At 43.7% G+C, this 15,221-nt stretch overlaps 1 protein-coding gene across 2 annotated transcripts in view; it reads left to right on the top strand.

Annotated features, from left to right (window-relative positions):
* The first annotated feature begins 4,482 nt into the window (after positions 1–4,482).
* LOC106566385 (S-adenosylhomocysteine hydrolase-like protein 1) overlaps positions 4,483–15,221 on the top strand; it is a 66,836-nt gene continuing 56,097 nt past the window's right edge. For both annotated transcript variants that reach the window (XM_045692884.1, XM_045692885.1), the window contains exon 1: positions 4,483–5,072. In XM_045692884.1, coding sequence (XP_045548840.1) covers positions 4,881–5,072 — 192 coding nt within the window. In that variant the 5' untranslated portion in view covers positions 4,483–4,880. The remainder of the gene's footprint in view (positions 5,073–15,221) is intronic.

The raw sequence follows: 15,221 nt of genomic DNA on the forward strand, positions 1-15,221 counted from the left end.
CTTTAATCTAGGCTCAGATTAAAGAAAGGAGTGGCTATAGAGTCAGCTACCATCCTCAGTGGCTTTCCATCTAAGTTGTCAATGCCAGGAGGTTGTCATTATTGATCAATAATATTTTTTCTCAATTTGCAGTAAGTTAGCCAGTCAGATGTGCAGCCAGACTTATTAGCCACTCCTTTTGCCCCATCTCTTTCAACCATACAGTTTTTCCAATTCCTCATCAATCCATGGAGCCTTAACAGTTCTAACGGTCAGTTTCTTAACAGGTGCATGTTTATCAATAATTGGAAGAAGCAATTTCATAAATTCATCAAGTGTAGAGTCTGGATGCTCCTTATTAATCACATCAGAACAACAAATATGTTTTACATCATCCACATAAGAGTCAGCCAAATCTTTTGTATGATTTCTTCTATACTATTTTAGGCCCAGCTTTTGGAACTTTGGCTTTCCTGGATATAGCCACTATATTATGATCACTGCATCCAATGGGTACGGATACAGATTTAGAACAAAGTTCTACAGTATTAGTACTACAGTATTAGTAAAAATGTGATCGATACATGTGGATGATCTTGATCCTGTAGTGTTTGTAAACACCCTGGTAGGTTGATTAATAACCTGAACCAGATTACAGACACTGGTTACAGTAAGAAGCTTCCGCTTGAGAGGACAGCTTGATGAAAACCAGTCAGTATTCAGGTCACCAAGAAAGTAGACCTCTCTGTTTACATCACATACACTATCAAGCATTTCACACATTATTTAGATACTGACTTTTAGCACTTGGTTGCCTATAGCAACAACCCCAAAAGAAAAAGCTTTAGATATGCCAAGTGAACCTGCAACCACAACACTTCAATAACACTTGACATAAGATCTTCTCTAAGCATTACAGGGATATGGCTCTGAATATATACAGCAACACCTCCCCCATAAGCATCCCTGTCTCTTCTATAGATGCTTTGTCATTATATTGCTACTGCTGTATCATCAAATTAATTAAGTGAGTCTCAGAAATGGCTAATATATGAGTGTTATCTGATGTTAGCATGTTATTGATTTCATGAACCTTATTTCTAAGGCTACATATATTAATATGGGCTATTTTCAGCCCTTTCCTGGGTAGCTTATTAGAGATAGACATAATATGGAAAAGAGCAGACAAAGCAAGAGAAAAAAATATACATTCAGCAGTAAATTAATCAGTTGGGGGGGGGGGTGTGTGTGTGTGTGTGTGTACGTACTGCGGGGTTGAAGCTACGAACCCATAGGCTTGGCTCTCTCATCCCTTCCAGGCTTTTGGGAGGGAGGGTGGACAATGAGCCTTGCATAGTGGATGTAAGTAATGGTCCCCACGCGCTCTGGCAGCTTTTATGGCTGGGGTGCGCTCCAACTCAATCTTCCTGTGGTCCATCTTCAGTTTCTCCGAGATCATTTCCCTCACTTTGTCCTCAGTCTCATGGGGATATTCTGCAATTCCGTCCACAACCATGTTATTCCACTTAGATTCTCCCTCGAGATAATCAGATTTCTCATTCATTGTTATCACGGATTCACATACAGAACTGACGTCTTCTCTCAATGACTTACAAATTTCTGTCATCTTGCCGTTCTCCTGTTTAAACTCATCGAGCTGACCCTGGGAGAACTGAAAGCTGTTCTTCAGGTCCTGGACCTCTCTGGTCAGGTCGTCCATTCTTTTATTAGTTGACTCCACCAGCATTTGGATAAAACAGTTGAAGCTATTTTCTTGTTGTAACAACTGCTTGTAGAACTCTTTTTGTTAGTTTAAAATATCCTTCACCTGTGATAGAGAGATACCACTGTCCTCAATGGTACTCCCACCGGCTTTGGTCTTTGTAACCCCAACAACATAGGTTACGCTGTTACTCCTTGCGGTTCCAGACAGGGCAGGTCACAGGCAAGATTAAAAACAACAACAAACAGCAGGGGTCTAGACAGCCACAAGCCCCAGATAATCCGAGGTCCCAGCCATAATGGCTAACCTCACACGTTCAAGACCTCAAGAAAACCCTGCTATCTTGATAGGCAGCTAGCTAGCAGCTAGTTTAACTGCTACGCCAAACAGCTCCTCAAACCCGGCCTTGGTCGGCAGGATCCCTGGACAGAGAGTAGCGGTCCCAGCAACTGATGCCAACCGCATCGCTGAATCCAAACTCAAAAGGTAGGTAGCTAGCTAGTAACCAAACTTGTTCAATAGACTTTCAAAATTTCCCAAAATAACAAACTTTCCAAAAAAACAAACTGAGCTCTCCCTCATTCTGCGTTCAACAGGTTTTTAAAGTGAGTTCAGGTCCTAGATTCTGTGGGTTTCTGTCTCACTGTGAAGATAATAAGCTACCCTGGTGGTTTCTGTCTCACTGTGAAGGTAATGAGAGAGCCTACTGGGGAATGTGTGTAGTATGCAGTACCACCACTATCATTCAAATAATTACCCCAGGATCCACTCCAAAAGGGTGTGTTTTTCTTCCTCTTGACAGACTCTGTGACCACATCCTGGATCAATGCTAAAAGGAAGTGTTTTTTTTCCTCTGGACAGACTATGTGACCATACCCAGGATCCACGCCAAAATATATATACAGTATATACAGTACCAGTCAAAAGTTTGGACACACCTACTCATTCAAGGGGTTTTCTTTATTTTTACTATTTTCTACATTGTAGAATAATTGTTAAGCCTTTAAAACTATGAAAAAACACATATAGAATCATGTAGTAACCAAAAAATTGTTAAACAAATCAAAATATATATTCCATTTTAGATTCTTCCAAGTAGCCACCATTTGCCTTGATGACAGCTTTGACAGTTTCTGTCTCACTGTGAAGGTAATGAGAGACTGGGGGGTTCTGTCTCACTGTGAAGGTAATGTTAGGCCCTGGTGGTTTCTGTCTCACTGTGAAAGTAATTAGAGACCCTGGGGGTTTCTGTCTCACTGTGAAGGTAATGAGCGAGCCTGGTGGTGAATTTGTGTAGTATGCAATACCACCACTATCATTCAAATAAATACCCCAGGATCCACACCAAAAGGACGTGCTTTTCTTCCTCTGGACAGAGTCTGTGACCACACCCTGGATCCATGCCAAAAGTAAGTGTATGGAAAGTGTATCTCAGTGAATGTGTGTGTAGTTGTGTGTTTGTCCAGCTGCACTCTGGTCCTCTGGGGTTTCAGTCTCACTGTGAAGGTGAGGAGAGACCCCGGGGGTTTCTGTCTCACTGTGAAGGTAATGAGAGCCACTAGGGGTTTCTGCCTCACTGTGAAGGTAATGGGAGACCCTGGGGGTTTCTGTCTCACTGTGAAGGTAATGAGAGACACTGGGGTTTCTGTCTCACTGTGAAGGTAATGAGAGACCCAGGGGGTTTCTGTCTCACTGTAAAGGTAATAAGACCCTGGGGGGTTTTGTCTCACTGTGAAGGTAATGAGAGACCCTGGGGGGTGAGACAAAAACCACCAGGGTCTCACATATCCTTCACAGTGAGACAGAATCCACCAGTGTCTCTCATTACCTTCACAGTGAGACAGAAACCCCCAGGGTCTCTCATTACCTACACAGTGAGATAGAAACCACCGGTGTCTCTCATTACTTTCACAGTGAGACAGAAAACCCCAGGGTCTCTCATTACCTTCACAGTGAGACAGAAACCCTCAGGGTCTCTCATTATATTCACAGTGAGACAGAAACCCCCCAGTTGCTCTCATTTACCTTCACAGTGAGACAGAAACACCAGAGGCAGAGAGTGCAGCTGGACAAACACACAACTACACACACATTCACCGAGAGACACTTTCCATACATATATACACATTATTGTGAAGGTCATCCTCTGAAGATTTTACCTGTGAACGTATCTGTAACAGTGGTTTCTGCGTCTGTCTCAATCAGGGATTGTATCATGCTGTAAATGGGTCCGTAAGTAAAATTCTTAATTCTTAAATCCTTATAAATTGTTCTAAGAATATAAGTTGTTCATAAGTAGTCAGCTCATAATTAGTTCTTAATATAGGTCAATGATAACACCCTCTGATTTCCTGACCTTCAGTGTATGATTTCTCCATCAAGAAAATCCCTGCTATTAATCTCCTCAATCAATGACTATGTTCATTTCTTCTGGTATAGTCTTTCAGGGATGATAGTCATTTCTTTGTGTTTAACAAATTATTTGACAGTGAACTCTTTTTTTTTTTTTACAAATTCAATTGTAGTCATATGGTGCAGCTCTTGATTTTGACCATCAATACAGTTTAATGACAGTAATACAAATTTGAACAAAATTGCCTATGGTGGGCTCGCAGTGGTCATGACGCTATCAAACTGTACCAGAAGTGAGATGGGTCAAATCCAGTTCTCATTGGGCACAGAAGCAGTCCCTTGTCACCTTCTCGGCTGGCCATTGGATGAAAGACTCCCACACCCCGGTCCCTCGTTCAGGTGACTTATCCAACAAACCGCCCACTTCGGATGCTGAGAATGTGACTGGCAACCGACTGGTTAATAACCGGCACAAGACCGAAGTCACGACGGCAAGAGAAATAGAGTTCTCATTCAACACTGCCCACAGTCTCTCTATAATAGTCAAGCTAGTGCTACAAGGACCGTCTTTACATTTTGCGGTTGACAGCAGGGGCGTTTCAGTTCGGAAATTGCAAACACGAAACAGAAAAGCTCACAGGACAAGGAGACCAGAGAGGTGCGTGACAGCAGAGAGAGAGAGAGACAGAGAGAGAGAGAGAGACAGAGAGACAGAGAGAGACAGAGAGAGAGAGCGAGACAGAGAGAGACTAGCCTACACAGTTGCTACTAAGTCTGACATCATCACAATTATATCCCAAGAGGTCGGAATCACTTGAATGCGAAGATGACAGACGCGGTCGTGGACGGCAAATTGGAGGCGGTGAAACAGGCTACTAAATATGTCAAAGAGACCGAGAACGTTGCGGAAAAATATTCTGCGATGACCGTTAGCAAGAACAGCGACATGAACATGAACGTGGGTGAATTGCAATCCGCAGCATTTACTGCCGTGCCAACTCTCAAACCCATCAAGAAGGTAAGAAGCAAAGCACAGTCATCATCACCATCATCAGCATCATCATCATTCACTACCGTTGGCCTAGGATACTGTTGTGGTAACTGCGTACATGCGGGATGGGGAGATGCGTGCAGGATCTGCCTGCTATAGCATACCCATGAGAAGAAACATCCTATTGCATGTCTGACCTTCTTAAATATAACATTTCACAGTCATACCAAATATGTGTTTCACCTTATGTTACCCAATGATAAAGGTTTTATTTATTTACTGAGAAATTCTGAATTTAGAGTAGGACCTTTATTGTTATAATATACAGGTAAGTGTCATAATAAAGGAAACGTGTTTTAATGGGGTGTTGGGCCATCAGGAGCCAGAACACCTTCACAATGCTCGTTGGAATAGAAGTGTAACTGCCAAAATAATGTACACACTTGAGTAAATGAGGAATACAAAGTATATATTAAAGGCAGGTGCTTCCACACAGGTGTTGTTCCTGAGTTAATTAAGCAATTAACATCCCATCATGCTTAAGCCGGGTGTACACTACACGATTCTGGCCCCGATTTAGCTTTCCCAGACAAGTTTTTGAGATCGGAAACTAAATTCCCATGCGCGACGGTCACTGACGCTCGTTTCAATGTGAGCGGTTCACAGAGACGCAATCAGAGGGCTACCGATCTCGTCTTTTGAGCAGTCCTAGACGTCCGGATATCTTCAAAACATTTATTTGATTTTATCCGCACAGAATCTGCAATGCTCTTGTAATGTGAGATGTCTAATGACACATTTTGAGAACGGCGATCAGCAATAGCCAATGAGCTCGCCAAAGAAGCCAGTGAGATGATGAAGTTGTTTCGCATCACCCAGAATGTGTTGACTCCAGCAGGAGGGATGACCACTATTACTGTAGTATGAGTTTGTATTTACCTTTAACCAAAGCCAAGCTGTCAAGTAGTTACAGCTCTGTAGTTCATAAGCAATGTTATTCAATTCAAAATGTTGGCTAGATATTTTATCTGCCTTAATCGAAATCCACGTCTTCGGCGCTATTGCTATGCCCGCATAGGATGACCATGCCCCCATCCACAGGGCACGAGTGATCACTGAATGGTTTGATGATAATGAAAATATGTAAACCATAATCCATGGCGGTCTCAGTCACCAAATCTCAACCCAATTGAATACTTATGGGAGATTCAGAAGTGGCGCCTTCGAGGCAGCGTTTTCCACCACTATAAACAAAACAAAAAAACACAAAATGATGGAATTTGTCGTGGAACAATGGTGTCGCATCCCTCCAATAGAGATCCAGACATGTCTAGAATCTATGCCAAGGTGCATTGAAGCTGTTCTGGCAAGTGGAGGCCAAACGCCCTGTTAAGACACTTTATGTTGGTGTTCCTTTATTTTTAGCCGTTACCCGCATGTTTATTGTAATGAACATCTTCCTTGAATACACTATATATACACTATATATACAAAACTATGTGGACACTCCTTCAAATTAGTGGATTCAGCTATTTCAGCCACACCTGTTGCTGACAGGTTTATAAAATCGAGCGCATACCCATACAATCTCCATAGACAAACATTGGCAGTAGAATGGCCCCTACTGAAGAGCTCAATGACTTTCAGTGTGGCACCATAGTAGTATGCCACCTTTCCAACAAGTCGGTGCATCAAATTTCTGCCCTGCTAGAGCTGCCCTGGTCAACTGTAAGTGCTGTTATTGTAAAGTGGAAACGTCTAGGAGCAACAACGGCTCAGCCACGAAGTGGTAGGCCACACAAGCTCGCAGAACGGGACCGTAGAGTGCTAAAGCGTGTAGAGCGTAAAAATCATCTGTCCTCGGTAAAAATCATCTGTCCTCGGTTGCAACATTAACTACCGAGTTCCAAACTGCCCCTGGAAGCAACGTCAGCGCAATAACTATTCGTTAGGAACTTCGTGAAATAGGTTTCCATGGCCGAGTAGCCGCACACAAGCCTAAGATCACTATGTGCAATGTCAAGCGTCGGTTGGAGTGGTGTAAAGCTCGCCGCCATTGGACTCTGGAGCAGTGGAAATACATTCTCTGGAGCGATGAATCACGCTTCACCATCTGGCAGTCTGACGGACAAATCTGGGTTTGGCAGATGCTAGGAGAACGCTACCTGCCCCAATGCATAGTGCCGACTGTAAAGTTTGGTGGAGGAGGAATAATGGTCTGGGGCTGTTTTTCGTGGTTCGGGCCCCTTAGTTCCAGTGAAGGGAAATCTTAACACTACAGCATACAATGACATTCTAGACGATCCTGTGCTTCCAACTTTGTGGCAACAGTTTGGGGAAAGCCCTTTCCTGTTTCAGCATGACAATGCCTCCGTGCACAAACTGAGCTCCATACAGAAATTGTTTGTCAAGATTGGTGTGGAAGAACTTGACTGGCCTGCATAGAGCCCTGATCTCAACCCCAACAGAGACTAACTAAATACTTAGGCTATCCCCAGAGTATGTTTCAGTAAAGACAGACCCAGTATTGTCAGAGGATAAAAGTAGGCTGCTACAGATGGAAACTTGCTATTATCCAACCAACATCATGAAGGAATGTCCATTGCGAACTGATTGACTGGTGCACTACCACTTTGATTTGTATGCTAACCCCAGAGTGTGGACGGGACAAGCCTTTGCTCTCTGTTGTAGCATCCAGGGCTTATTCAACTCTTGGTTCAAACCAAATCAAATTTGATTTGTTCTACTCTTGTTTGTGTGTGTCCACATGGCACACTATTCCCCAAATAGTCCATATGGGCCATGGTTTAAAGTAGTGGACTTTAAAGGGAATAAGATGCCATTTGGGATGCATCCTGTGAAAGACTGTTAGTATGAACGGTAAACTGGCCAGCGCATGCTATATTTAGAGTTCTGGGTTTGGAGATGAATTAATCTCAGAACATAGCTAAGTCTGCTGAGTCTACCCTCTGGTAGCAGGACAATATGTGGACCGAGTGTTAACTAATCTAGTGGCGCTGACTAAGATGTATGCATAGTATCCTCAGAATGTATACAAGTTATGCTACAACATGACATCCAGGGATACGTCCCAAATGGCACCCGATTCCCTTTATAGTGCACTACATATGACCAGGGCCAATAGTTTGGGTGTCATTTGGGACGCATAGGGCTTATACAACCCAACACCCCTCCCGAGTGGCGCAGCGGTCTAACATGCTGACGCGAGCATTGCAAAAATAAATTTAAACATACATGTTTTTCAATTATTGCACCCACACTGCTTGCGCATGCCAACGAGCGTCTGCATTGCCAAGCGCTAAAATAGAAGTCAGCTCTATTTGTGATGCTGAATGCGGTGCAAGTCCTGCCTCTCCCATCTCTCCTCATTGGTTTATAGAAGCAGATGCCCACGTGCCATCTCCTCATTGGTAATATCCACGTGGGTGATTGAAAGATGAACTGAGTTCGGTTGGTCATCGTGGTAACTGAAAGTTAGATGCCAATCGCCATAAAAAGTCCAAAGAACAAAAGGCCTGGAAGGAGGAGAGATGACTAGAAATGATTCGGTTGACCGTTTTATGTGTGGATTAATTGTCGGAGTGGAGGACCTTGTGCATTTAAGGTAAAATAACAACCCAATGTTTATACACCAGGACAAATTAGCTAGCAACAGCAAGCTAGCTAGCTAAATTGCCATAACTGCTTTTCGACCTGTCCCCAAATTAATATAATTGGTTCAGAGTTTGTTTTGATATTTTAACCTGCGTGTCGTGATCACGTTTGGTGTGGGGGGACAAAATCAATTTGCGCATGATGCCGCACGCACGCTGCCGGTTTGGGTACGGTGTAAGGCACTGTATCTCAGTGCTAGAGGCGTCACTACAGACCCTGGTTTGATTCCAGGCTGTATCACAACCGGCCGTGATTGGGAGTCCCATAGGGCGGTGCACAATTGGCCCAGCGTCGTCCGGCTTAGGGTTTGGCAGGGGTAGGACGTCATTGTAAATAAGAATTTGTTCTTAACTGACTTGCCTAGTTAAATAAAGGTTAAAATAAAATAAATTAATATTGTCGCATACCCCCTGGTAGGCCTGACAATATGTGGATTGAGCAGGCCAGAGCCTAAGCCATATTCACAAAGCGTCTCAGAGTGCTGATCTCAGATAAGTTTTCCCTTTTAGATAATAATTAATAAGATTATATGAACAGATCTGATCCTAGATCAGCAGTCCTACTCTGAGAAACGTTGTGATTACGGTGTTCCTGGTGTTTAAACAGTGGATATGGGAGGAATGTGGTCTGAGTCTTATGAAAATAAATCTGTGTGTTATTAATTCATGTGAGAGGCTGTGAGCCAGGGCTCCTGACTGTGGTCAAACTGTGCCACATGTAAAGGTGTTTACATTTACATTTAAGTCATTTAGCAGACGCTCTTATCCAGAGCGACTTACAAATTGGTGCATTCACCTTATGATATCCAGTGGAACAACCACTTTACAATAGTGCATCTAAATCTTTTAAGGGGGGGGGTTAGAAGGATTACTTTATCCTATCCTAGGTATTCCTTAAAGAGGTGGGGTTTCAGGTGTCTCCGGAAGGTGGTGATTGACTCCGCTGTCCTGGCGTCGTGAGAGAGCTTGTTCCACCATTGGGGTGCCAGAGCAGCGAACAGTTTTGACTGGGCTGAGCGGGAACTGTGCTTCCTCAGAGGTAGGGAGGCGAGCAGGCCAGAGGTGGATGAACGCAGTGCCCTTGTTTGGGTGTAGGGCCTGATCAGAGCCTGAAGGTACGGAGGTGCCGTTCCCCTCACAGCTCCGTAGGCAAGCACCATGGTCTTGTAGCGGATGCGAGCTTCAACTGGAAGCCAGTGGAGAGAGCGGAGGAGCGGGGTGACGTGAGAGAACTTGGGAAGGTTGAACACCAGACGGGCTGCGGCATTCTGGATGAGTTGTAGGGGTTTAATGGCACAGGCAGGGAGCAAGAAGTTGAGTAAGAAGATGAATTTACAGGGTTAAAATAGTGAAGAAGATTATGTATACACTGAACATAGATTATGTAAACACTAAACATAGATTATGTAAACACTAAACATAGATTATGTAAACACGGAACATAGATCAATCTAAAAAGTATTTACCAAAAATATGCTTTTCTTATGCATGAGTGGGAAGCAGTATTTGGGGAAAATAAGTAGCTTTATTATGGTTTTCTAAAACCAAACAAACACATTTCAAATAGAAGAGTGATTTATTTACCCCAAGTCTCAACCGGGGTCTCTCTCCGTACCAAATGGCTGCACGCTGGACAGTTATGCAAGTTGGGAGTGTAGTTATAGGCCTGAGAATGTGTCATCAAGGCTGTCATCAAGGCAAAGGGTGGCTACTTTGAAGAATCTCAAATATATTTTGATTTGTTTAACACTTTTTTGGTTACTACATGATCCCATATGTGTTATTTCATAGTTTTGATGACTTCACTATTATTCTACAATGTAGAAAATAGTAAAAATAAAGAAAAACCCTTCAATGAGTAGGTGTGTCCAAACGTTTGACTGTGTGTGTGTGTGTGTGTGTGTGTGTGTGTGTGTCCGTTCGTGCGTGTGTTTGTGTGTGTCCGTCCGTGTGTGTCCGTCCGTGTGTGTCCGTCCGTGTCCGTCCGTGTGTGTGTGTGTGTGTGTGTGTGTGTGTGTGTGTGTGTGTGTGTGTGTGTGTGTGTGTGTGTGTGTGTGTATCCGTTCGTACGTGTGTGTGTGTGTCCGTGTGTGTGTGTGTGTGTGTGTGTGTATGTGTGTGTGTGTGTGTCTGTTTGTGCGTGTGTGTGTGTGTGTGTGTGTCCGTTTGTGTGTGTGTGCGTGTGTGTGTGTGTCCGTTTGTGCGTGTGCGTGTGTGTGTGTGTGTGTCCTTTTGTGCGTGTGTGTGTGTGTGTGTGTGTGTGTGTGTGTGTGTGTGTGTGTGGGTGGGGGGGAGATAGCACTCCTCTGCCTACTTCCTCCTCTTCAATCTACCCACTAGTAACACAACAGTACACCTCCTGGGAGGAATGTGGCTGAGAATGGAGTCATCATTATAATACATTTATTAAAGCGTTTAGCTTTGATGTTATCACTTAGTTAATAGGCAGTCATATCACTTAGATAATAGGCAGTCATATCACTTAGGTAATAGGCAGTCATATCACTTAGGTAATAGGCAGTCATATGACTTAGGTAGTAGGCAGTCATATCACTTAGGTAATAGGCAGTCATATCACTTAGGTAGTAGGCAGTCATATCACTTAGGTAATAGGCAGTCATATCACTTAGTTAATAGGCAGTCATATCACTTAGGTAATAGGCAGTCATGAAAGACTACCTCTTAGGAAAAACAATGTTCTACATTAGTCAAACATTCAAAGCCATTTTATTTTGTGATAGCATTTTATGGCATACTTTGTTTACGTCAAGGTCAAGCTCAGATATTCATTTTAATATACACTGCATGTTTGATGTAGAAGATAAGCTATTAGCAAATAGCCACAGAACGAACTTGAATGCTTACTTACTATCTAGGCTTTATCTCTGTTGATCTTATGACTGAAACCGTTCTGGTCCCTCGTAGATCTAAATTCAACACTAAAATCAAACAGTAACTCTATTGATAACATTGTTTAATCTGGAACAGTAAGTAATGTCTCTATTTCTGCCATTACCAGCAGTACTGAGTCATGCTGCAGTGCTGTGCTCACAGTGTTTGACTATCAGTCAAATAAAGATAAAATGCTTACTTACAAACCCTTAATGCAGGGAAGCTTAAATCAATTTTACATCATTTCTATCAGCATGTTAAATGTGCAACCAGAGGGAAAAAAACTCTAGACCACCTTTACTCCACACACAGAGATGCGTACAAATCTCTCCCTCACCCTCCATTTGGCAAATCTGACCATAATTCTATCCTCCTGATTCCTGCTTACAAGCAAAAATTACAGCAGGAAGCACCAGTGACAAGGCCTATAAAAAAAGTGGTCAGATGAAGCAGATGCTAAACTACAGGACTGTTTTGCTAGCACAGACTGGAATATGTTCTGGCATTCTTCCGATGGCATTGAGGAGTACACCACATCAGTCACTGGCTTCATCAATAAGTGCATCGATGACGTCGTCCCCACAGTGACGGTACTTACATACCCCAACCAGAAGCCATGGATTACAGGCAACATTCGCACCGAGCTAAAGGGTAGAACTGCCGCTTTCAAGGAGCAGGACTCTAACCCGGAAGCTTATAAGAAATCCCACTATGCCCTCTGACGAACCATCAAACAGGCAAAGCATCAATACAGGACTAAGATCGAATCGTACTACACCGGCTCCAACGCTCGTCGGATGTGACAGGGCTTGCAAACTGTTAAGACTATAAAGGGAAGCACAGCTGAGAGCTGCCCAGTGACACAAGCCTATCAGACAGGCTAAATAACTTCTCTGCTCGCTTCGAGGCAAGTAACACTGAAGCATTCTTGAGAGCATAAGCTGTTCCGGACGTTTGTGTGATCACGTTCTCCGCAGCCGTCATGGCTCACATAAACACCATTATCCCAGAAACCCTAGACCCACTCCAATTTGCATACCGCCCCAACAGATCCACAGATGATGTAATCTCTATTGCACTCCACACCGCCCTTTCACACCTGGACAAAAGGAACACCTATGTGAGAATGCAACTCATTGACTACAGCTCAGTGTTCAACACCATAGTGCCCTCAAAGCTCATCACTAAGCTAAGGACCCTGGGACTAAACACCTCCCTCTGCAACTAGATCCTGGACTTCCTGACGGGCCGCCCCCAGGTGGTAAGGGTAGGTAACAACACATCTGCCACGCTGATCCTCAACACGGGGGCGCCTCAGGGGTGCATGCTCAGTCCCCTCCTGTACTCCTTGTTCCCTCATGACTGCACAGCCAGGCACGACTCCAACACCATCATTAAGTTTGTTGTTGACACAACAGTGGTAGGCCTGATCACTGACAACGATGAGACAGCCTATAGGGAGGAGGTCAGAGACCTGGCCGTGTGGTGCAAGAACTACAACCTCTCCCTCAACGTGGTCAAGACAAAGGAGATGATTGTGGACTACAGGAAAAGGAGGACCGATCACGCCCCCATTCTCATCGACGGGGCTGTAGTAGAGCAGGTTCAGAGCTTTAAGTTCCTTGGCGTCCACATCACCAACGAACAAACATGGTCCAAGCACACCAAGACAGTTGTGAAGATGGCACGACAAAACCTATTCCTCCTCAGGAGACTGAAAAGATTTGGCATGGGTCCTCAGATCCTCAAAAGGTTTTACATCTGCACCATCGAGAGAATCCTGACTTGTTGCATTACTGCCTGGTATGGCGACATCTCGGCCTCCAGCCACAAGGCACTACAGAGGTTAGTGCATACGGCCCAGTACATCACCGGGGCCAAGCTTCCTGCCATCCAGGACCTCTATACCAGGCGGTGTGACTATGACGGATGGAGTCTTTGATAATTTTTAGGGCCTTCCTCTGACACCGCCTGGTATAGAGGACCTGGATGGCAGGAAGCTTGGCCCCGGTGATGTACTGGGCCGTACGCACTCCTCAATTTCACTGTAAGGTCTACACTTGTTGTATTCGGCGCATGTGACAAATACAAATTGATTTGATTTTAACCAACAATGCAGTTTTAAGAAAATAGTTTAAAAAATATTTACTAAATAAACTAAAGTCATTTTTTTTTAAGTAACACAATAAAATAACAATAACAAAGCTATATACAGGAGGTACTAGTACCGAGTCAATGTGCGGAGCTAAAGGTTACAGCCTTATTCTAAAATGTATTACATATTTTTTTCTCCTCATCAATCTACACACCCTTAATGACAGAGCAAAAACAGGTTTTTAGACATCTTTGCAAATATACTTTAAAAAACCCTGAAATATTACACTTACATATGTATTCATACCCTTTACTCAGTGTTTTGTTGAAGCACCTTTGGCTGCGATTACAGCCTCAAGTCTTCTTGGTTATGACACTACAATACACCTGTATTTGGGGAGTTTCTCCCATTCTTATCTGCAAATTCTCTCAAGCTCTGTCAGGTTGGATGGGAAGCTTTGCTGCACAGCTATTTTCAGGTCTCTCCAGAGGTGTTAGATTGGGTTCTAGTCCGGGAACTGGCTGGGCCACTCAAGGACATTCAGAGACTTGTCCCGAAGCCAGTCCTGCGTTGTCTTGGCTGTGTGCTGAGGGCCGTTGTCCTGTTGGAAGGTGAACCTTCGTCCCAGTCTGAGGTCCTGAGCGCTCTGGAGCAGGTTTTCATCAAGGATCTCTCTGTACTTTGCTCCGTTCATCTTTGCCTCGATCCCAACTAGTCTTCCAGTCCCTGCCGCTGAAAAACATCCCCACAGCATGATGCTGCCACCACCCTTCCCCAGATCTGTGCCTCGACTGAATCCTGTCTCGGAGCTCTACGGACAATTCCTTCTACCTCATGGCTTGGTTTTTGCTCTGACATGTACTATCAACTGTGTAACTTTATTTAGACTGCTGTGTGCCTTTCCAAATCATGTCCAGTCAATTGAATTGAAAACAGGTGGACTCTGATTAAGTTGTAGAAACATCTCAAGGATGTTCAGTGGAAACAGGATGCACCTGAGCAAAATTTTGAGTGTCATAGCAAAGAGCCCGAATACTTATGTTAATGAGGTATTTTGGTTTTTTATTTGTAAGAAATTTGCAAACAATTCTAAAAACCTGTTTTTGCTTTGTCATTATAGGGTATTATGTGTAAATTGATGAGGAGTTTTTATTAATTTAATCAATTTTATAATAAGGCTGTAACATAACAAAATGTGGAAAAAGTCAAGGGGTCTGAATACTTTCTGAAGGCATTGTAGGTAGGCATAAAGTGACTATGCAAAGATAATAAACAGCTAGTAGCAGCAGTGTAAAAACAAAGGGGGAGGGGGGGGGGTCAATGTAAATAATCCGGGTGGCCATTTGATGAATTGTTCATCAGTCTTATAGGTTGGGGTAGAAGCTGTTAAGGAGCCTTTTGGACCTAGACTTGGCGCTCCGGTACCGCTTGCCGTGCTGGAGCAGAGAACAGTCTATTACTTGGGTGACTGGAATCTTTGAATTTTTTGGGGGCCTTCCTCTGACAGTATTTACA

Source organism: Salmo salar, chromosome ssa13, assembly GCF_905237065.1.
Source record: "Salmo salar chromosome ssa13, Ssal_v3.1, whole genome shotgun sequence".
NCBI lineage: Eukaryota > Metazoa > Chordata > Actinopteri > Salmoniformes > Salmonidae > Salmo > Salmo salar.